General features: G+C 30.6%; 4 protein-coding genes across 4 annotated transcripts; 2 read left to right on the top strand and 2 right to left on the bottom strand.

Annotated features, from left to right (window-relative positions):
• Positions 1-619: 619 nt before the first annotated feature.
• Sec8 (exocyst complex component secretory 8) lies at positions 620-5320 on the bottom strand. The gene is made up of 3 exons (XM_047063425.2): positions 5069-5320; positions 4197-4995; positions 620-4141 (listed from the first exon to the last, which is right to left on the bottom strand). The coding sequence occupies exons 1-3, from the start codon at positions 5126-5128 to the stop codon at positions 726-728; spliced, it is 4275 nt and encodes a 1424-aa protein (XP_046919381.2). The 5' UTR covers positions 5129-5320; the 3' UTR covers positions 620-725.
• Positions 5321-7360: 2040 nt separating this feature from the next.
• sev (receptor protein-tyrosine kinase sevenless) lies at positions 7361-22012 on the top strand. Its single transcript, XM_047063116.2, has 8 exons — positions 7361-7782; positions 11981-12034; positions 12910-13119; positions 13212-15375; positions 15445-15623; positions 15690-20570; positions 20649-20788; positions 20867-22012. The coding sequence occupies exons 1-8, from the start codon at positions 7570-7572 to the stop codon at positions 21801-21803; spliced, it is 8778 nt and encodes a 2925-aa protein (XP_046919072.2). The 5' UTR covers positions 7361-7569; the 3' UTR covers positions 21804-22012.
• A 385-nt stretch (positions 22013-22397) lies between these two features.
• On the top strand, positions 22398-23758 carry LOC124492503 (uncharacterized). Its single transcript, XM_047055423.2, has 2 exons — positions 22398-22699; positions 22814-23758. The coding sequence occupies exon 2, from the start codon at positions 22835-22837 to the stop codon at positions 23258-23260; it is 426 nt and encodes a 141-aa protein (XP_046911379.2). The 5' UTR covers positions 22398-22699; positions 22814-22834; the 3' UTR covers positions 23261-23758.
• On the bottom strand, positions 23683-24588 carry LOC124490197 (uncharacterized). Its single transcript, XM_047052661.2, has 2 exons — positions 24336-24588; positions 23683-24269 (listed from the first exon to the last, which is right to left on the bottom strand). The coding sequence occupies exons 1-2, from the start codon at positions 24400-24402 to the stop codon at positions 23845-23847; spliced, it is 492 nt and encodes a 163-aa protein (XP_046908617.2). The 5' UTR covers positions 24403-24588; the 3' UTR covers positions 23683-23844.
• Between the last annotated feature and the right edge of the window lie 445 nt (positions 24589-25033).

The raw sequence follows: 25033 nt of genomic DNA, 5'->3' as shown, positions 1-25033 counted from the left end.
AATTTGAGAGAGAGAGAGAGAGAGAGAGAGAGAGAGAGAGAGAGAGAGAGAGAGAGAGAGAGAGAATCGTAGAGAGAGAGAGAGAGAGAGAGAGAGAGAGAGAGAGAGAGAGAGAGAGAGAGAGAGAGAGAGAGAGAGAGAGAGAGAGAGAGAGAGAGAGAGAGAGAGAGAGAGAGAGAGAGAGAGAGAGAGAGAGAGAGAGAGAGAGAGTTGGGAGAGAGAGAGAGAGAGAGAGAGAGAGAGAGAGAGAGAGAGAGAGAGCAAATCGAGAGAGAGGTTATCACGAGAGAGAGAGAGAGAGATCAAAAGAGAGAGAGAGAGAGAGAGAGAGAGATCTGAGAGAGTATTAAGCAGAACAAAATTTCTACATCGAGTTGTGAGTCAGAATCGAGAGCTAGAGAATAAAAGAAGTGAAAGGTTTTAGAACAACGATAAGAAGAAAAGAGAGAAAAAAAAAAAATCTAAACACTTTGAGAAGAGAAAAGAGAAGGAGAAAAGAGAAGGAGAAAAATTCGAAATTCGAGACAGTTGATATTCAATTTTTTTTTCAAATGTCATGCGTCATGCGCATCATCTTGATTTGTCTTAAAAAAAATTGATTTATTAAATAAAAATCGAATTAAAATATATAATATCAATTTTATTTATTTTTTTCTTTCTTAATTAATAAAATTTTACAATTACAATTATCATCAATGTATTATATAATCATTTTTATTTTATTATTATGAGATAACTTCGGCTAATATATGATTTAATCGTTTTATTAGCCGCTGTAGCTGTTGATTTGATTGATGTTGATCAAGACTATTGCTTGCTGCCGATGTTGTTGTATTGGCCATAATTGTATTGACACCAGTTTCTGATCCTGTTTGACTTAGTCCGCTTTGATGTAACAATGTAATGGCACTGATATATTCTTGTGGTTTAAATTGTCTACCACGTTCAATGATAGTGGAAAATATTTCTTCCGGTGTTAATAATAACATTTCGAAATACTGTCTAGCATAATCTAATGCCAATTCACGTGATTTCGTTAATGTCGATAATCGTCGTTGAATATCATAAATGGCACGACAAGCACGTTTTATACCGTTAGGTTTGACACGTTTTACAGCCATGGCTGAATTGATGAATTTAGTTGCCATCAAATGACCAAGACCTTCGAAAAGGTATCCCATTTTGGATGTTGACAGTTGAGCAGCCGATATTTCTGAATGCATACGTTGTAGATCTTCTAATAATGGCATTATTCGACCATCATCAGACAGATCTGTCGATGTACTGTTTGTTGCATTGGATGATCGGTTACCACTATAAGAATGATCCGAGGTAGACATCATTGTACTTGGGACCGGTGTAGTGAAAAATTGGGCATCAAGCGCTTGTAAATGATAACAACAATGAACCCGTATCTCTAAATGTAATACCATGAGACATAGTTGGCCAAGTTCTTCAAAATCTACGCTTAATTGATTCAATGTGGCTATGATTACATCAGAGGAATCATTCGACAAACCCATGCGATTTCTTTGATTCGATGATGATGATCCCGATGATTGTGATTGTATCATTTGTACCAAATGATCACAACGGACAGCCAGCCATTCGAATGATTGTTGCATATTGGCCAATAAAGTTAATTGACCTTGATTCCAAAGTAATTCTGATTGAGTTATCTCCTGTGACAACATTTTAATTAGAATATCGATTTCGCTTGCATTTCGTTGTCGAACATCTTCAGGTGATTCAACATCGAATGACATTGATGTCGACATTTGTCGATTGATCATCATCATTTGACGACGTGCAGGTGCATTACCAACACCACCATATCGTTGATGTGATTTGATCAATGACGAGGGTGTCGTTCTCCCACTGGCTGTTGTCCGTATTCTTTGATTTACCATCTCTAATTGAATCCAATTCGGTTGTGATTTTAATAATCGATTAATATCTTCATTATGTGCACAATATGCAGAAAGAATTGATCGTCGTTGATCGGAATTTGTCAACATTGTTGAAGTATGGCTTGATTCAGAAAGATCAAGATTAGATACACCTCCCATCAACGATTGATTGGTCGTCAATGTCGATGTCATTGACGGTTGGTGTATCATTTCAGTAGTAACCGTATCGTATAAACGTGTGCAGCTATCTTTGTATGCAGTCAATACATTACAAATGTAGCCCAGATAATGTTGACGATATTCAGTCATAGTCCCCATTAACATGCTTAAATCATGAACCGCTACATCGACCAATACAGCTGATTCTAATAAAAGCAACGTTACATTATGTCCAGGACCGATAGTGATTGTTGGTCCAGATGGTGTCATCGGTGATTGTTGATCACTAGAATCAGATGATCCAGAAATTTTATCCTTATTCTGTGGTGATTGTTTTGATCGTTGTGCATTTGATGATTGATCTGTTTGGCTAACAGGTTGTTGTAGTAAAATGGTCACACCGGATTCAAGACTTTTTTGCGCCTGTTCCAACATTGCATCCAATTGTGTATTGATGTGTCGTGTAAATTTCTCGGAACTGGACATTAAATATGAATGTAATATATTAATCTGTTGCTGTTTTGAATTTCCTGAATCAGTATTATTGTTAGATGCTGTAGTCAATGGGCATTTATGTACATGTTCCAGTAGGGTATCATGAAGAAGAACTAGATTATCTGGACTCTGGTGACAAATTGATCGAAGCGAATCAAATAAACGATGATTAATATTATTATTTACTGCCGATGTTTGCTGTTGTTGATTGGCCGATTTATTATCCGAATCGGTTTGGTCAGTATTTGTTGAGATATTTTCACCTTGTTGATCTGCGTTTGTGGTTTCCGATTGACGTTGTTGTTGTTGAAGAAAACTATTCCACGATATTGCCTGAGTAGAATGATCAAATTTAAATAAATTTGATTGATTTGATCGCCAATGGCTTTGGGAAAATGAATGAAGAAGATTGTGTCCAGAAGATACGGGTTGTAATGTTCCAGATTGATTGGACATGGTTCCACTACTCACAGTGCTAATAACATTAGTAGATTGACCAGTTCCAGAATCAGATTGATCCATAGTGCCTGTTGTTTGACCACCAGAACCACTAGCAGCGGCTGTATTAGAGAAATTTGAAGTATTTTTTGACATCATCATTACAGCATTCATGGCACCAGCAACAACCATTGGACGTCGTTTTATAAAAAAACAAGATAAATTATCAGGGCATCCAGAACCAACTGGACCACTACTAGTAACAGAAGTTGTTGTTCCTGCACTATTTAATCCGAATAACATGTTGACGGCAGCAGATGGCAATAATGATGATACAAGATTATAATTCATAGCACCACCAATGGGACCTGTAGATGAAGCTTGACCGGAAATTTGCGAAATATCTAAATAATAATCTAATAATTGTTGGATAAGCAATTGTATCTTAGACCAAATATCTATCGACGAATAAAAAGCCGTATTGACGGCCATTGAATTTGAATCAACATCATTCGGATCTTGAATGGTCATATTGTCAGCCATAGCAGCCAAATGAAGTGCAGAATCAATACGTTTAAGATTAATAAGAATGACTGTGTCGTGTAATTCCATAATGTGATAGAATTGCTGGATCAACATATCAAACAATTGTCGTAATTGAAGTGATGTTCGTGGCCATTGCAATTGATTGTAGGAACGATCATTGGCAGATGATTGTAAATGGCTAAATCCATTATAACGATAACCCAATAATCGTGTACACGTTAATACGACTAAATCTTGGCCAGTATTCGGTGTTGGCGTTGAGTTAACAACTGCCATCGATGATACATCAGGTATACCATCGGCATCAAGATCCATCAATGACATTGAATCGGTATTATTAGCAGCAGCTAAACTGTCAACGATAGAATCATTTTGATTGGAAATCAATATATCTTGTGCTGTACGAATAACAACATTAACGAATTCTTCATCGAAACGTTCTTTGATAATTTTAACAGCGTCGGGTATTTTGTTCAATAAGCCAATACATTTAGTTAACATTGAAATAAATTGCCTGCTATCCTCTTCCGGATATGCATCAAAATCATTCTCATCTTGGATGGCCGTTGATTGTGATTGTTGTTGTTGATCAGCTATGGTTGAAATTCAAGTTAGAGATAAATAAAAATAAAAAAGAAATTAACATACTTTTTATCATCTGATTTTCATATAAACGAAGATTATCATAAATAACTGATGGTTTATGGTTCTGATTTGAATTCGATGTTTCACGTATCTGTCGTTGTTGTTGTTCATTTTGAAATTGTTTTCTTACATTTTCAGTGGTAATTGAATATAAATGTCGATGTAATTCTTCTATACATTTATCGAATAACATTTCTTTTTTTGTTAACAATTCTTGACGTACTTCGGTCAAAGCTTCAATTTTGCCCAATGAAAAATCAAATTGATTATTACCCATTGCAGATGATGGACTTTGAAATCCATTTGTTGTTGTTGATGATGGATCTAGTTCACCAACCGATGATAAACATGGTGATGATTCTGAACATCCTAATTGCCGTAATCCATCTACACAACATTTTCCAGCATGTAGATAATGTTTCTTATCGGCATATGATTCAACTTGTCTTGGTAAGGCGCTTACACGTTCAATACGTTCCAATAGATTGAATACGGCACGATTTTCAATAATTTCTAGCCAAAGTTTTTTCAATTCTTCACGTTTACAATGTAAAAGTTTTTGACAATTCAATAACTTATCACGTGTATCAATTAAACGTTCTTTTGCTCGGCTTAAATTCGTAAGAATCGTAGAGAATATGGTCATCACCTTATAAAGATCATTACCATGTTGGCTAATTAATTCATTTAATTTTGCATCACATTGTTGAAATCCTTTTTCCAATTCTAAACGTTCACGATCACGATCGGCCGAATCACGCGATGTTGTTAATGATCGTATGACTGACATAAGTAGACCACCCTTTGAACATCAGATAATGATGGAGAAAAAAAAATTAAAATGGCAAAAATAGAAATGAAAATTCAAAACATACCGTTATTTCACGATTGGCTCGAATTATCCTTTGAGGACGGATTGGTGCAGGTTCGGCCATAATTAATAATCAATAGAATTTATTCTATTTTTCACAAATTATTTTTCATATATAAAAATAAATTTGAATGAAGAAAAGAAAACAAATTTAACAACAATCTAACAACAATGTTTTGTTGTTAAAAAAAAGGGAGTTGTCCATTTGAGGTAAATGAAAATATTGAGCGACAATCACACATTCATTGCCACGATTATATAATCCAAAACAAATTTTTATGACTCAACAATTCTCGCTAAAGACACTAGATGGCAGAATTTGAAGAATTTGAAAAAAAATTGAACAATTTTTTTTTCATAAAAAAAACATTATAAATTCAACATAATCACAATGTATATATTGGTCAATGTTCAAAAATTTCACAATCACACAAAAATGACATGATGACCATCTGGATCTAGAAGTTTTCAATATGATCAATGCTAATGGATGATGGTAATGAAATTAGCCAATGAAATTTATCCTTTTTCTTTGTCTTTTGGTGTTTATTTCTTTTTCTATTTTTTATTTATCCAAATCTTACCCGCTTACCTATTCAATTTAATTTCTTACGTTACGCACCAGCTGCATATATTTTGTCTTTGATCTTCATACAAATATTATTAATACATCTGACAATCTATGGGACTTGTACTAAATCACAGTCAGGTTATCGAGAGAATAAGTGAAAGAGAAAGAGAGAGAGATTCGGCGGCCAAGATTGACCTCGGCCTTTATAGCAGTAGTAGAAACTATAGATAAAAAAAATAGTTAATTCAGTCAATTCGACCTTGCTTAGTTTTGTGTGTGTGTGTGTGTTTGTGTTTGTGTTTATTTGTGTGTTTACTATTACCCCAAGTGGGTAGTAGGACAAGCTTTTACAGCGGAAATTTTCTTTACTCTCTCTCTCTCGTACGATCATTCAAATTCATTCATATAATCATTGAACATTTGAACAACGTACCGTCAACATCATCCATAGATTTGAATAGTTTTTTTTAAATGAACAAAAAAAAAATACGAATCGTTCAAAACATTTTTTTAAACCATTTGTTATCTTTGCGTTTTTTTTTATTGTTTTTGTTTTTTCACTTGCTTTAATTATTCAATCAAATTGAAACTAGATCATATTCAATCAATCAATCAATCAATCAATCGATAAATAAAATTTCTACTAGATTAAAATTTGCCACATTCAAGTGTTTTTAAGTGTATTTTTTTTGTGTGTGTGTGTGTGAATGTTTTCTGAAATTGGATAATTGTATCGGATTTATTTTTCCGCATCTTATTTAAACATTGCTATGTAGAAAAAAAAATTGATAAACATTATTATCATCTTGGATTTTGAATAAAAATTTTCATTCAAACTAAATCCAGACACACACACTCGCCAATCTACGATTGGCGCCAAATATTTTCCATCAACAAAATCATTCGGTAAAAATAAAAATAAAAATAAAAACAAAACCAAACAAATGAAATAAAATCCTAGAAAATATTCATTTCAATCATCATATTTTTTTCCACCGATATCAATATAGTCGATAAAATATATTAATATCGATTGATACGAAATAATCGAAGATCAAAAAAAAAAAGAAAAAATTGACCGAAATCAATGAAAAAAAAATCGAAATAAACTATCACTACTACTACTACTACTAATACATTATATTGGCATTTTTATTTGACATTTTTTTTTCATTTGTTTCATCTGAAAATCCATATGCATACACAATATTGTTGTTTTACTTATGCATATCATCATCATCATCATCATCATCAAATGATATTTGATTGTCGATATTCGCATCTTTCTTTGTGTGTGTGCGTATGGATTTGATTTGTTGTTTTCCATGATTTCAACATCAACAACGACAACAAAAATATTCATTATAATTATCATCAATATTTGTACTATATCGTATCATATTGATCAATGCAATCGAGAAGAGAATGAAAAAAAAAATGGCTTGAACTATTTCTTCTTTCTCTGGTTTTTCATATTGATTTCCATTTCTATTTTTTTTTTTTTCGTTATCGTCAATCATCATAATCAATATTTTATGCATAGATATGCAATGACCAAAATGCATTCAAAATATTAAAAGAAATAAATATTTTCATCATTTTAACATAACAGAAAACAATTCAGATTTATTATTATTCAGATGATTATAGATTTTGTGTGAAAAAAAAATTGAAAATTGAAATTTTTTTGTTGTTGTTGTTGTTGTTGTTGTTGTTTCGATTTGTTTTGTTTTCTGTTGTGTTCATTCTACGAGAGTTAAAACGAAAAAAATAAAAAAATAAATAAACAACAACAACTATAAGAAAAATGTGAAAAAAACACCTCAATTTTAAAAACAAAAAAATTATTCATCATCAAAATCCACATCATATATTGGAAATAAGTAAACAAACGAGAAAAATTTATCTCACAAATTCTCACACCACTATCAACAATGTCCATCGATGGACTAATAAAATTTAACCATAGTGTTATAGTTCACCTATCATCATCATCATCATCATCATCACTAGTCTTAATTATTCTGATAATTCTGTTGATCAATATTGATCAACATTTGTCATTATCAGCAACAACAACAACAACAACAACAAATATCGATCATGATGTGATTAGTCGATGTCAACAGGATTGTCCACATCGTATGGTAAGTTTCAATTAAAATTTTTTTTTTTTAATTCATCATCCCTACCATTCATTAATTTAGTCTCAAGCAAAAAAAAAATTCAAAATTAAAATTCATGTCATGTGTTTAAAACATACACAAAAACATTCACACAAACACAAGACAAAAAAAAAGATTTCAATCGGAAATGCATAGTGATCTAGTGATTTTCTGTTAAAGAAAAAAAAAAGAACAGCTGGATTGATTTTTGTCTTTCCCATTCTCACCACCGTCACAATTATCATCATCATCATCATCATCATCATAATCACTTGTAAAACGATAATCAAAGACCTTCGTGTTTAAAAAAAACAAGGTCCTAGTCTTTATTTTATTTTACCTTAAAATCACAAAGACACACACACATACCTTGTCTGTTGCTTATATTCAACAAAATAAGTTAGTGGACCGGTATCTATTTTTTTTTCTCAAGTCTATGAAACAGTTGTGTGTGTGTGTGTGTGTGTGTTACATTGAACAGACGTTCAGTTTTTTTTTCCCAAAAATTTTTACTACATATGATTTACAATTTGAAGGTGTGTGTGTGTGTGTGTGAGTGAGTGTCTGTCGATATGATTCCAAGACAAACCCAGGTTTTTTCCGTTTTTCTCCATCTACTATCCAGAAAATTTCTGGAACAAATGAAACTTTTGTAGTAAAAAAAAAATTAAATCTGGTTCATATGGTATGGAATGATCATCTTTTACACACACTTGATGTTTTTTTTTTTTTTTTTTTGAAGAAAAAGTGTAAAAAAAATTGTTCTCACGCTAGTGAAATTAGTGAATCACCAACGAAAGTATATAGTTGAAACCATAACCAAATTCATTCATATGATTACTATTTCCATTTTCATTCATTGAGAAAAAAAACTACGACTTGATTTTGACTTGAAAAAAAACTATACGTGTCTAGGAGTTTTTTTTTCCTCTCCGTTGTGTGTTTTTTGACCAAACAGAAACCAACAATCATTTCATTCACCACCACCACCATCAAGTCGTTATGTTGCGCTCGATTGAATTTAAATTTTTTTTATTTTATTTTTTCTACGTTTACGTTTCTTTGGTTTTGGGTATTAGTATGATGATGAGTACCAAAACCTGTATAAAGGCCAGGACAAACTACCCTTTATGGCCATGATTTTTGAATGAATAAAAGATAGAAACACGCGCATTTATGAATGAAAATAAAATCTCGCTCTCTCTCTCTCTCTTTCATTGGTCCTCATCTTATATTGGGAATTGAATGTTTTACGTATTTTTTCATTATTAATGATGACAATAATAATCAACTCTGTCATCATCACATCCGGTCAGCAGCGGTAGCAAAATAAAATAAATGAAAAAGAAAGGAATATTACGATGATGATGTACGTGAGCTTTGAATTTTTTTTTTTTTTGTTTCATTCACCTAGGTCTGTGTGTGTGTGAATCCATCTGTTTGAACAACAGCAACAGGTTGCACCTACCAATTTCCAATCAAGTTTCACTTGAATTGGTCATGGGTCAATGCCTATGATGATTAGAGATGCCAACAATAACAACAACAACAACAAAAAAAATAAATACCATCATCATCATCCGGGGAAAAATTTTGTTTGTGAAAAAAAATGGAAAAAAAATATTTCTCTTGATTCAATTAAAATTCTAGTTAAAATTAGAATTTATAAAAACTACACACAACTGGTTGAATTTCTTTTTTCCATGGTTTTTTTTGTCGTTTATCTCCAATGATAACGATGATATTAGAAGGGTTGTTGTCTCCATTCATACACAAACAAACTGTCAAATGAAGACCAAAAACAACAACAACAACAACAACAAAAAACCAAACCCAAACCCATCATATATCTTTGCAGAAAAAAAAGTGTTAAAAACAAATAATTTGTATAATTTGTCAAAATAAAATATAAATTATTGGACAAATGATGATAATTTTATCTCATTTTCATCAAACAAAATGAATGAATGAAAAAAAATATACATATCACACCCAATCATATAACACTAAAAAAAATATCAAATATCGACTGTTATTTTCTCATCATAATGATGATGATGATGTTGTCGTTGTCTACAATGATATGAACTTTGACCTTTTATTTCAAATTGCCATATGTATTGTATTGTTTTTTTTTGGAGAGAGAGAGGGGAATTTTCGAACTAATATTTGCCATGATGATGATGATTATTTAGGGAGCGTACCGGATGGATGACCAAACACACACACACACATACTATTTTTTCACACTAATTCACCTTCATCATCAGTACCTCAAAATTTTGTATACTCTCTGGAAACTTTGTCTCTTCATCATCATCATCATCTTCATTTTGTGTGATCAAATAAATTGTATATATACACAATCAATGAATTGAATATTTGTATGTGTGTTTTGTTCGTCACTGTGAATCTCTCACTGTGAGTGTGTGTGTGTGTGTGTGTGTGTGTGTGTATGTGTATTTTTCGAATGGTATTTGGCACCAAAAAAAATAAAAAAAAAATCAGAAACAAAACTGGCCGCACCTTTGTTTTTTATATATATTTTTTTTTTCGTCAAAAATTTCTTCATTTTGTTTCACTTATTTAACCATTCAACAGTATATATTCAATTCACCATTATAAGTTCATCATGATCATGATGATCATGATGATGATGATAATGGTCATATATAAATAAAATGATGATTGCCGATTCTTTTTTTCCGTTTGTTTGTTTTACTTATTTGTTTGTATGTATAGCAGTGAGAATAAATAAAAAACAACAATCCAATAAATCTTGAATCAAATGTGAATGAATGTTTCACAATAATGAAAAGTTTTTTCCTTGAAAAAAAATCAAGAATGGTCATTTGTCATTTGCCATTTGTTGTTGTTAATGATGATGATGATGATGATTTTGTTCCACAATTATTGAATTATCAATAAAACGAAAATAAAAACCGGATAAATTTAATTAAATAAGTGACAATTATTGTTAATTTTGATCAATTTTTGTTTTCTGTGTCAAGGAAAAATAATAAACAAGTATCCTACATTTTTTTTTTGGAATTGAATTGAATTGAAACCATCATACACATGAATGGATAAATTGATCTATATTTATCATTGAAAATTTAGTAAACACAAGTTTTTCATTCTAATACAATCATCATGACCTGATCAGAATAAAGTTCAATACAAAACAAAACAAACGAACAAACAAACAAATTCGACAAAAATTTGATTGTATGAGATTGAAGATTTCCTGTTTATTTCACACTAATTGTATGACCATATTAGATTGTCAAAATCATTATTAATGTTGTTGTTGTTGTTGTTGATGATGTATTTTTCAATTACACATATATCGAAAAAAATATTGATCAAATGAATGTGATTGATTATTGATTTTTTTTTTGATTTTTTACATTAATCAATCAATCATTTGATTTGTTGTGAAAAAAAGAAGACGAAATGGGGGGAAAAAAAGATATCGTATTACTAAAACACTAAAAAACTGCATGGCAGACTAATTTATTTTGTTGACAGATTTACTGATTTATTCTGAAGCCAAATAGAAAACACCAGACCAGATATACGAAGTAGAAATATTTTTCTGTTTTTTTTTCTCTCTCTGTCAACACACACACACACACACACACACACACACAGATACCGAAAAAAAAGAAAAATTCCCGACTGATTAATGACTAATTCGTTTGATGATGACACCCGCACTCACACACAGAAAAATCATTTGTCCATAAAAAAATAAATTTCCAGATTGCCTGACTAAGTGGAATTTTGAAAAATAACAAAAAAAAAATAAAATAAATTTCTGGTCATTTTTTTTCTTGATCAAAAAAAAAGAAAAAATTAAACAGAAAATTTGCATAAAACACGCACACACACACAGGGATAGATTCGATAAAATCACCATAATTACCATTATCAATGGATATATGATACACTTGAAGACAATATTCAACATCAACACAATCTTTACAATGAGATGATATTGATGTTGAAATTCATGATATTTTTTGTCAAAAAAAAAAAATAAAAAAAAAAAATTAGAAAAATAAAAATTCATTGACAAAAAAGAAATTTCATAGATTGATCATTAATAAGTTGATTTTTTTTTCAATCATTTAATGTTTCCGGTTTTTTTTTCTCTTTCTTTTTTTATAATGTATAGAACGTACAAGATGAATTGGATATTGCCTGTAATTCTTCATGTAAAATACGATTGGTATGTATCATTTTGATTTTATTTTATTTTTTTTTTCACACACACACGAATGACGTATAATGAACCATAATAATAATAATAATAAGAATAATGAAATAAAACAAAAGAAATCAAAATCAATGAAATGAAATGAAAAAAATTATAGGAAAAAAAATCACAAATATAATATCATAAAGGCGATAAAGGTTAGGCCCATAAGGTTAAAGGTTGATGGGGTGCTCCATCAAATTACATTACATTTTTTTTTGTCTTTCTTTCTTCTTTTTTTTTCACGGCTATTATTTTGATCGCGAATCGGATCTCAACAACTCTAGTCAAGCCCTATTTTCATTTTCATCATTATTGCTTTCTCATGATTTTCTTCATCATCATCATCATCATCATGATGACGATTTGATTATTAAAAAAATCTAAATCCATTCATTCATTCATTCATGACATTGTGTTTGACGATTCGTTAAAACTAGGTGTGTTTGTTTTCAGGGACCCAGTATAATTTATTTATAAATATGCGGATGTATTAGTTTGTGTGTGTGTGTGTGTGTGTGTGTGTGTGATGTCTATTTGTCCATATTGTACCATATTGATAATTTTTTTTTCTGTTTGCGTGCGTTGGAGGTGCATTAATTGATTTTTGTTTCCTTTCTTGCTTACTTTCTTCCATCATTTTTTTCGTTTTCATTCATTCATAATACTATGGATAAGATTTGATTATCAGATTAGCATTTTGTATATGTCTGTCTGTCTGGGTATTCAATTTTTTTTTCAATAATAAAAATAATGATGATGATCAAAAAAAATGAAGGAAAAAAAATCAAATAATTCCGATCTCTCTCTCTCGCTCTCTATTTCTAATTTTATATAATGAATTCAAGTGCAAAAATGGTTGTCACTATTGGCATCTATCACCATCGGCTTGTTTTCAAGTTTGCCGCGGTGGCGGCGGTGGCGGCGGTGGCGGCAGCAGTGGTGGTGGCGTTGATTATTATAATGAAAATAAAAATAGATGGCAAGTATCACAACAACTGCAACAACAACAACGACAACAATCATCGATTATGATTGAAAATGGGTTTGGCGATCAAGTAAGTTCTAACCGATTCATTTGAAATGGATTCACATCCTTGATTGTAATCTTCATTGAAATTTTTTTTTTATCTTCATTTTATATTATTAGGACAATTATTGTGCACTTGGTTGTAATCATGCACATACAGTTTATATTGATCATATTAAACTTTTACTTGAAACAAATGGTTCATTACGTCCACCACGTTTAGTAATGAATTCATTAACAAATGATTCATTACGTATAGAATGGAATTCATTACAGGAATCAATACGTTCACAAGTGAATATTAGTTATCGTGTACAATGGAAATATCAGAATCTACCATCACAATGGATGTATATTGGTGTTGCCGGTATTCGTTCATTTATAGACAATACCGGTAGTAATAATAATCATAATGGTGATCGAACAAATATTTTACATATAAATGGATTGAATGCCTATACAAGCTATCTATTTCGTATTGAATGGATAATAGCATCATCATTACATGGATCAATTGTATCGGAATCAAGTGAACCATTCACTACATTACCATATGGTGTACCTAAAAGTGCCTGTATTATAGTTAGCTGTATGGCAATATCATCGAATCAGATATCGATTAATTGGCGTGCACCAGCATTTCCAAATGGTCCAATTATTGCTTATAGTTTATATCTTTATAATGAAAATAATGGCCATCGTACTGTGAAAGATATCCATACACATTGGGATCCATTTAGAACAAGTAATCTAGCCATTCATAGTTATGTTTTTAATGATTTACAAAGTGGTACCAATTATACTATATCGATTGTTACACATAATAATTTTGGTGAAGGTATACGATGTTGGCGACAAATTTCAACACCAGAACATCAATCAAATAAAAATAACAATGATGATGGTGTTGATGATGAATTGGATATGAATGAAAATATGCATTATAAATTATATCTTGCATCCACTAAATCAGTTGCAAGAAGAAATGTAGATTTTTTACTTGATGAAGAAATTCTTTATCATTTAACTGATTATGTTGAAAATGGTGACATTACCGGTATGGCTGTTCATGTTAATCGTCGATATTTATTTGTTGCCGATTCATCTGGTACCATACGACGAATATGGCTAAAAGAGAATTCTATTAATCAAGTTTTACGCATTATCAATGGAAGTAATCAGCCTAGTCATCTATCCATTGATTGGCTGAATGATCGTTTGTATTGGCTTGAAGAACCTGCAAATCGTGTAATGAGATCTAATCTAGATGGTGAAAATGTTGAATCAATTTACATAAGTTCATTTCAACCTAATCAAAAACCAATCGATTTCAAAGTTGATCCTTATAATGGATATTTATTCTGGATTCAATCCAATATGTTCAATCGTACAGCCATATATAGATTAGATCTATATCATTTAAATGGCTCGATTCGATCTGGTAGTAGTAATAGTAATGCATTGCGATCAAAAATTGAACTCATCTATCAAAGTGATTCGTGGATCTCAACATTCGCTATCAATTATCTAAATTATAGGCTACTATTTCCAATGACCCATACGGCTTCCATTCATTCTTTAACGATCGATGGTAATGATGAGACAACAATTCGTGATAATGCCGTTATTGCCGGTGCTAATCGTATGGATATTAGTCCATTCGCTGGTATGGATAATATGGTCATCTATAATCAACGATTATATTTTAGTCGAGCAGAAAATATTACTTGGGAAGAATATCATATGGATGAACAAATGTATTATCATAATACCTATACTACTGAATCACAATTAATATCATTAGCTATTATGGATCAACAAAGTCAACCGATTCCAGTGCCTTTAACACCTGTTGAAGCTGTGGAAGCAGTATTTCTTGATACATCTGCAAGAATTAGTTGGCAAAAACCAGCATTATTTGGTACAAGTGGACGTGGTGCATGGCAACAATGGCGATATGAAGTAGCTATTCAAGAATCAGATAATCCACAAGTGGTTCACACAGCAAAAGTTAATAATATAACACAATGTGATGCTGTTGAATTACAACCAGATACTGGATATGAAATACGTGTACGGGCATTTACATCGGCTGGAAATGGTGCATGGTCAAATAAATTTGTTGGACGTACATTACCATCAATGGAATCGATGACAAATAGACCATATGCTTTGATTGCAACTAAAGATCGTTTATTAATACGTACTGAATTGGATGGTAAATTCAAACAACAATTATTGCCTAAATCAAAATTGGATACATTAGGTGTTAACAATATTACTGGTAAGTTAATTGCGAATGAAATATTTGAATGAGAATTTAAAAAGATGATTTAAATTTCATTATTATCAGGTGTTCATGTCTATAAAGATTCTGTTGTTCTAAACACTGATCAACATATTTTGCATTATGGAAGTCTTACTGTTGAACATTCAAGTCTAAATGTTGTTGTCAACAAAAGTAATGCACATTCAATTGCTGTTGAATGGATGGCACCAAAAATTTATTGGTCAAATCCATTAGAACGAATGGTACGGTAATTTTAATCGTGAAAACAATCAAATTAATGAAACAAAAAAAATTTTTCATATCATTAGATTTGTCGCTGTAATATGGATGGATCTCAGATTGAAATATTGCCGATAATAAGCTATGCACAAGAGCTAGCAATCGATTCGATCAATGGATTTTTGTATTGGTCAACATCATCCAGTCTTCGTATAGCTCGATTAAATGGAATGAAAAATTCGCAACGATTATTGCTTCGTACACAGCAGATAAAAAGTTTTTCAATCGATCAAAAAAATGGTAAATTATATTGGACTACAGTTCGATCATTGGATAGTGCTGAAACAGTTGAAAGTGATGAAAATATTCTGGATCAAGATGAAAACATTGTGATGGTTTTAAATCAAATTGATTTATTCGAAACGTTGGATCAAATACATGAGATTGATTCGGATTCTAATCGAATACATTCAATTCGATTAGCACGACGACAATCGAATAATTTAATCGGACCAATATCGTCATTTGCTAGAAGATTTTGGTGGCTGAATATTGAACAAAATCGAATGGTTGTTAGTGATGATCATGGACAAACATTTGCCACTATACGTCAGATTAATGGTGAGATTAGTACATTTCAAATTGTTACCGAAAATGATCATCATCATCAAGATCGTCGTTATGAAATTGTTGTTGTACCAAAACCAGTGGATGAAAATTCGATAAAAATTCAAGGAACATGGGAAAATTTTACCATTAAATGGGATCCAGTAACAAACATAAATTATGGTCAAGTATTTTATGATTTGTCATTAGAAAATGATAATGTTAAAGTCATTTCAAAACAATCAAAAACTGCTGATAACAATTTGAATCATTTTATTCTGAATCAAACTGAATTCATATTACCAGAACATTTGAAACCATCAAAACCGTATGCAAAAATTCGTATCGCTTTACGTTCATTCACTTATTGGGCATCAAGTAGACAAGTGGTTGTAACATTGCATACACCTTCATCGATACCATCGAAACCACGTTCAGTACGTGTTTTTACCTATGTAATGAATGATAGTGATAAATTAAATCCTAAACGAACAAAACAAGAAAAACGTTTTGCAGCTGAAGCACGATGGTTAGAACCAGAAAATCCAAATGGTCTAATTCAAAGCTATACAATATCATTATGGACAATGGATACACGTAATGTGACAAAAGTAACATCGATTATTAACAAAGTAATATCCAATCAATTATGGTATAGACTTGAAGATTTAAAATCAAATGCAACATATTATTTTGAAGTACGAGCCACTACAGATGTAGGTGAAGGACCACCATCACAAGTTATACAATTTAAAACATATCGATCTGAACCACCGATGAGATTATTATTAGCTGAACGTGATTCTATATATGAAGCCGATATGGATCTTAAACAAATTATTCGATCAGTAATCAAATCATTATCACCATCATTGATGGATTATAATTTTGCTGAAAATCGATTATATTTTGTTGAAGATGGAAATTTTCTTAAATGTAGCAAACTCATAAACGGCAATGATAATGTTGATGATGATGATAATGATGATGATGAAATTGTACGGCCATTAAGATCATCGAATCAAGTACAAAGTGGTCAAAGTGGCAACTATACAATATTGGCACATTTTTCACAATCAATCACATCGATCACAATGGATTGGCTTGGTAGACGTTTATACATATCGACTGTTGATTTTTTCCGCAATCATACCACAATCTGGTGTTATGTAGAAGAAACACAATCAACACGTGTTGTATTGACCATAACAGGTTATCATATAAACACAATGCGCATTGATCCTTATCGATCTATGTTAATATGGACACAACAACCAATAGCATCGAAAATTTCGGGCAGATTAAATCATGAATCCACATCTTATATGATTACTGCTCATCGTTGTCGATTGGCTATAAATGGCAGTGTTTGTGATGAACAACTGAATTACTTTCAATCACCAAGCCGTGATCGTCTATGTAACTGTACACATAGACCAAACATATCCGGTGCATTTCAGCTAATTCATAGTTTAGATCAATCAACAATGAATGGTCAACGAATGATTTATTTTGACCGTAATGGACAAACATTCGTAGAGAGCATTGATGGATGTTATTGTCGACGAATAACATCATTTGTTGAAACGACAAATTCTCCAGTAGCAATCGAATTGGATCCAATTTTATCGAAGTTATATTGGAAAAATGATTCATTCAATGGTTTCATTTATAGTACAGAATTAGATCTGGAACATGATTCAGATTTTCGTCAACCAATCAAAATGATTAATATGGCTAAACCGATACGTAATATGATTCAATTATCTCGGCAACCATATCCATATAGTTTGGAATGTTTAATTCCACCATCAAATATTCATCTCGATATGAGAATGCTTAAACATACTTCTACTTCATTGACATTACAAATAGATTTAGATCGTATGACTTCTAATGACATACGATCCAGTAACAATTGTCCATCACCAATTATGTCTAATCATCATGAATCAATAGATTGGCAGCCAAGTTTAGCTTCAATTAGATTTAGAATTCGATATGGAATAAATTGCACTGATCAATGTACAACTATTGATACTTTTAATCAAACTATTACCATTGATAATTTGGAACCATTCAGTAATTACAGCTTCACTGTTGAAATGGATAATTTTTATCTAGAATTAATTCGTAATCGTAGCCAACATCAATTGGAATTGGCATACAATGCAAGTCTTATTATACCGCCAATATTAAAACGTATCGATTATTCGGATTCAATTTATCGGCCATATCTTTATTGGGATGGATTCATATTCACAACTTCAGAATCACGTCCAGCACCAGCACGAAATGTACATGCAATTGTCGAAAGTCCTGAACGAATTCTTGTTATATGGGATCGTCCTGAACGATTAAATGCCAAACAAGTTGTCTATGAAGTTCGTTGTCATTCTCATAATGATAGTTTTGATCTACAATCATGGAGATTAGATGATAAACTTGGTGGCCATCATCAATTTTCAAATGGATCATATTGGATTCATATGGATAAAATAAAACCAGATACCATCTACAATATAACTGTTCGGGTTTATGCTGTAGAAAAGAATAAACAAAGTAAAGATTTCTATGTTGATAATCATCAATTTCAAGATTCTGTACCAATAACAATTCGATCATTTTCATCACCTTCTGAATTACAATTAAAATATTTGTCTGCTAGACAAATTGATTTGGAATGGCAAGCACCATCCGGTGAATCGGTGATTGAATCACATGAAATTTGGTACAATTCAGAATCGGATATCGATGAAAACAAACACATTGATCAACATTTGAATGATGAAAAAATTAATTGGACTAAATTTGCTAGTGATCATACACAACCGGAACAAAAATATCAATATCAATTTAAAAATTTGAAACCATATCAATGGTATAAATTTCGATTAGAATTGATTTATCGACCATCACGTTTACGATATGAATGGCCAAGACCATCAAAAATTTTTCATATACGAACCAATATGACTGTTCCTGATGGACCGGAAAATTTGGAAATACAAAATGTTCATTCGAAAAATAAAGATAGCAAAGAAATTGTTGAAACAACAAATAATAATGGAATGAATATCTATAAAATGATTTGGAAATCTGTACGTTCGAATTCAAATTCACCAGTTTATTATCAACTATATAGATGGCAAATATCATCACAAGATAATAATAATCTAATTGATCATAGAATTAATTCATCATTGCAAAATCAAATTGTCACTAATCAACCACAACAACAACAACAACAACATTCATGGACACTTGTTTACAATGGTACCGATAATTATTGGATTATATCTGGATTACAAACAGGTCAACAATATCATTTTCGATTATATGCTTCAAACCAATTGGGTGTTAATCAACGTGAATGGGCACAAACAATACGACCATTTTGGCTTGGTCAACCGGCTGATATTGATGGTGATATTAATAGTTTGATTACATATCAGACATCATTTGGTCATGGTGAATCACATTTATTCATTATAATGTTTGCTATATTCTGTGCCATAGCTGTTTGTTTGGTTATTTTTTCAGTTTGTTCATTAAGATTTTATAAATTGAATACAAAAGATGTTGATTCAAATAATCAATCAATAATATCATCATCGACAAATAGTCATCAAATAGAATTGATACCATGGCAACAGCGGCCACATCCACATTTACCGAATGCATTATATGTTAATAGTAGTGTACAGGATATTGATTTAACCGATATCGAAGTTTTTGATTATCAAACCATTACATTGATCAAATCATTGGGTAAAGGAGCATTCGGTGAAGTACATGAAGCAATTCTACATAAAACTGAACAACGTGTTGCAGTAAAAGTATTGAATAAAAATTCAACAAAAGATGAAGATCAATGTAATTTTCTTAAAGAAGCTAAATTCATGTCCAAATTTAAACATCCACATATTCTACAATTGTTGGGTGTTTGTCTCAATCATCATTCATCATCGATTGTTATTGTATTGGAATTAATGGAAGCTGGTGATCTTTTAAAATATTTACGATCAAATCGACCTGGCAGTAATAATCATTCGAATAAACAACCATCAACATCAATATCAAGCAGTCCATTGACTATTGATGATCTAATGTCAATCTGTATTGATGTAGCTAAAGGTTGTGAATATTTGGAACAGAAACAATTTGTACATCGTGATTTAGCAGCAAGAAATTGTCTTGTATCAAGTGCTGATCGTGAAAAACGTGTTGTAAAAATTGCCGATTTTGGTCTAACAAGAGGTTTATATCAACAAAATTATTATCGAAAAGAAGGTGGATTAATGCCAGTACGATGGATGTCACCGGAATCATTATCGGATGGTGTTTTTACCACACAAAGTGATGTAAGTCTTGAAGCAATGTCAATTGATTTATGGATATAGAATTCATAAATTAATTTATTTTTCCTCTCCAAATAATAGGTATGGTCATACAGTGTTATCATGTATGAAGTGATGACACTTGGTCAACAACCATATCAAGCATATTCAAATAAAGAAGTATTGGAATTTGTTAAATCAGGTGGTATATTAGAACGACCATCGTTTTGTTCACCACAAATGTAAGTTAATTTCAATGAAAGAAAAAAAATTTCGTTTTTTTTATTTCCATTGAAATGATTTCATTAATTTAAAAATAGGTATTCATTAATGAAACAATGTTGGAATTATGAAAAAGAATTACGACCATCTTTTGCCATGATATTGAAACATTTACAACAATTACGGCAAACATTAAGAATTGAATTTGAACAATTGATACAACAACAGCAACATGCAATGAAACAAAGAAATCGTTTAACAACGGTACATAATCAAAATTATCAACCAATTATTGATTCAATAATAATACCGAATAGTGGAATCAATCCATTTCATCATCATCAATTGGATTTAGCAGCCTATTGTAATGGTCATGTTGGTTTGAAGCAACAACAACAACAGCAGCAGCAACACCCAATTATTCATCAACCATCATCATCATCATCATCATCAATAGAAAGAACTGATCCATTATTATATAGTACAATAGGTGCAACAACAACATCAACAGGATATATTGCAACAACAAGCAATACAACATTGACAACACTTGATGATCATAATTCAATGATTGATGATTTAATTCCAATATCAACATCATCATCAACAATGACAACAATAACTGCTAATAATAATGATGGCCTAACACGGATATTATCAATGTCTCCAACATTAGTGTTGGATCCACCGCCGCAAACTGCAAAACAACTGGCTCATTTATCGAATAATAATTTTCATATACGATCAACATCAGATAATTATCCAAATATCAATAAGCCAATCATTATGGCCAATCATTCTAATCATAATCATCATCATCATTATCATCATGAACGTATACCATCAATACCATTGACAGGAACAACTGCATCAACAATCTATCTAAAAATGGCCAAAGAATCTAATAATAAAAATCAAAATTCTTTCCAAATGTTTAATGGTGATAATAATCATCATCATCATCATCATCATCATCAATCAGAATTGATGGATCAACATGTTGATCTTGATGGCTACCAATTACCTAATAGATGAATCCATTGATCAAAATATTCTATATTGTAATTAGTTTTTAATTAATAAAAAAAAATTGGAAAACAATGCGTTGTAATTTATTTTCATCATATCATATCATATCATCATCATTTTCATTTGTGATCCAAATCATCATTATCATCATTATATATATTATTCAATTGTATTGCATAACAATGATGTGTAAATAAATAAAAAGTTATCATTTTGAATCATTTTTTTTTAGTCGGAAAAAAATTGGTACCGAAAAATAGCCAATAACATGTTGCTACATTAATAAAATATATATATTATTATTATTATATATATAGTAGGAAAATAGAATTTGAAGAAAAAAAAAACAAATGTGGTGTGTGTATACAAATAAGAATGTATACTGTAGTGGCTATACTATTTTCTATACTGCCCACCATATCTGATTTGATCCTTTTTTTCCCCACGAATATACTGTATTTTCATGCATTGAAAAGTGAATAAATGAACATAGCAACATGTGGTAGTAGCATTGATCAATTAAGTTTGGCTACATTTTTTTTTTTGGTGATAAGAGACGAGATGATAACGAACGATTCATTTCGCCACGGTTTTGTTTGACGGCATATTTTCGTTTTCTATTTCGCTTGAAGCAGTCGTGCATTTTGATTTTTTTTTCTTTTGCAATCATTTTCGAAATTACGGAAAAATCGGATAATTCTAGTCTGAAATTTTTTTTTTTGGATATTTTTTTCATTTCATTGTGAATCATTCCGGTATTTGTAAACAATTTTTACCTTTGGTGATATTGATTTCGAAAATTCGAATTAACGCATTTCGTTTTTTTTTTGCCCATTTCAATTTGTGATCGTCAATTTTTCCATTTATTGTCAAAGATTTGTTTTTTTTTTTGATATTTTTAGGTATGATATGATTTCATTAATTATCCATAGTAAATATAGTGAATTTTGATTTTTCTTTTTTTTTCTATGATCGTTATTATAAATCATGATTTTGACCATGATTTCGAAATGAAGTTTTACAAACAATCAATCAAAATGGACATGAATGAATCTGGCCGACGTTTTTCATTGCGTATTCGTGCTAAGAAATTAAAACATGATAAAAATGAACCAGCTAAACGATCTCGTGTAGATAATTTCAAACAAAAAAATGAAACTGACAATCAACAAAATGTTACTGGTGATAAAAATGAAATAACTTCACAAATTGGTCCATCGAAACCTAATGACGGTTTTGATGATGTAATATATTTATCCGATAGTGATACATCTGAAGATAAAGAAGATTCAGAGTCAGCTGTGGATCCTGATCGATCTGAAAATGATAATGCAACAAAAGAAAAACAAGCGAAAACAAACGATCAAAACGATTCTGAAACGGATGTTGAATCTTCAGTAATTTATATATCCGATGATGATGATGATGAGAATCATGATTCTGATGATAAACTTTCCGAATGATTTCATTTCATTCCATTCCATTTTTTTTGACAAATTTAACTTTTTTCTTATTTTTAATTTGTTCATTTTTTTTCTGGATCAGGTTTTTTGTTTCCTATTTTTATTTCTTCGTTTTAATTTTAATTCTTGTGTTCAATATATAGAAAACATTCCAAACTTATTATATGGCTATGATTCTCATGTACACACACATACACAAAACAATATCAAACACATTGATTATCATTACTTTTAAAAATGATTGTGATTTTTATGATCATTATGATCACACACATACATACACATTTAACAATGTTTGCAATATATATACTTTATTATTATTTTTATCGATTTAATCATTCACACATTAATGATCTCAATTCATATATAAACAAATTTCAGATGTGATATATGTATAATGGTGATGTAATCACCCCTCACCCTTTTTTTTCACACGATTCTCATAATTCTTTATTATTTTTCTTTAATAAAATTTTAAAATTAGTCATTAAAATTTAATTGAATTGGACATTGGCATTTTAAATAAACGCAAAAAAAAATGATTTAAAATTTATTCATTTAACATCAAATATAAATTGAATATACTAGTTGAATGATTTGAATATAAGAAAATTAATCACCATAATAAGCAATAAAAGTTTTGTCGATTGAACTATTGATGATGATGAATTTAATTGTGCGTCCAGATTTTCAAATTCAATTACTTGTTGTTCTAATTGATTTTTCAATTTCTTTTTTTCGTTTTCATCAGTTGCAAATGCCACTTGGTTTATTGTGTCCGCGATATCTTGTTCTATTTTTTCGACAATGTCATCGATATCTTTTCTACCTTGATCGCGTGCATTTTTGATATCATTTTCTATTCTCTTCACAATTTCTTTAGCTTTTTCAATTAACTGCAGAATATCATCATCGATTGAATCGGCATTTTTCTGTTTTGAAAGATTATTTTTCAAATTTTCAAATTTTGCATCAATTTTCATTAATGTTTGTTCATAGGAATCTGTTGCTACATTGATAAATAAATTAAAATGAAGTTTTAAATGTAATATAAATAAAATTGATTATTACTTACCGATAGAATGGCCAATATGAATGGCCAAAATAAAACCGATCAACAATGATAATTTCATTTTATTCATCTATTTTCTTACGATTACAAAATTAACAATTACAATAAACGATCAATGATTGAATCTGAATCTGGATGGTGGAATTTTTTTTTGTTTTGTTTTGTTTTATTGTGTTGGACAGAAAAAATTTGGCATTGATTTTTTATATATATAGCGTATTTTGTGACACACAGCATTTTGGTTTTTTTTCTTTCTCTTCTAATTATATTTTGTGACACATACAACATTGTAGATTCTTTTTTCTTTCTTTTTATTTCTTTTTATCAAAAAAAAAGAATCATATATTGTTAATTGTGATGGCATTGTTATTTAAAGTCAAGATGGTAATAGATCCCTTGTATAAAAATCTATCATTTCCAAAAGAAATTGCAATATATTGATAAAAGATTGATTGTAGCTAATCCAATGAGATTTTATCATATTTATAATCGCAATATATACAGCACAAGGACAATTGTAATCATTAATGATTGACATGTACAATTGTTTTTCAATTACAATCATGAGTTAAAAAATTTGTTCCATATTGAAATATACAAATAAAGAATTTGATTTTAGCCATAAATGAGATTATTATCTGAATCGATACAAAAAAAAATTGATTCATTTCAATGGCCACAATAGTAATGATAACTACATG

The sequence above is a fragment of the Dermatophagoides farinae genome, chromosome 5 (genome assembly GCF_024713945.1).
Source record: "Dermatophagoides farinae isolate YC_2012a chromosome 5, ASM2471394v1, whole genome shotgun sequence".
NCBI classification, from domain to species: Eukaryota; Metazoa; Arthropoda; class Arachnida; order Sarcoptiformes; family Pyroglyphidae; genus Dermatophagoides; species Dermatophagoides farinae.
This window is presented reverse-complemented; position numbering and strand designations above follow the sequence as displayed.

Bases quoted from the DNA above. Each gene is read 5' to 3' on its own strand.
- sev (XM_047063116.2), top strand. From the start codon at position 7,570: ATGTCCATCGATGGACTAATAAAATTTAACCATAGTGTTATAGTTCAC. The intron at 7,783-11,980 runs GTAAGTTTCAAT...TATAATGTATAG, and splicing joins AGGATTGTCCACATCGTATG to AACGTACAAGATGAATTGGA. The intron at 20,571-20,648 runs GTAAGTCTTGAA...TCCAAATAATAG, and splicing joins TTTTTACCACACAAAGTGAT to GTATGGTCATACAGTGTTAT.
- LOC124490197 (XM_047052661.2), bottom strand. From the start codon at position 24,402: ATGAATAAAATGAAATTATCATTGTTGATCGGTTTTATTTTGGCCATT. The intron at 24,270-24,335 runs GTAAGTAATAAT...TTATCAATGTAG, and splicing joins TCATATTGGCCATTCTATCG to CAACAGATTCCTATGAACAA.
- LOC124492503 (XM_047055423.2), top strand. From the start codon at position 22,835: ATGGACATGAATGAATCTGGCCGACGTTTTTCATTGCGTATTCGTGCT.
- Sec8 (XM_047063425.2), bottom strand. From the start codon at position 5,128: ATGGCCGAACCTGCACCAATCCGTCCTCAAAGGATAATTCGAGCCAAT. The intron at 4,996-5,068 runs GTATGTTTTGAA...TGATGTTCAAAG, and splicing joins GAGCCAATCGTGAAATAACG to GGTGGTCTACTTATGTCAGT. The intron at 4,142-4,196 runs GTATGTTAATTT...TTTCAACCATAG, and splicing joins TGAAAATCAGATGATAAAAA to CTGATCAACAACAACAATCA.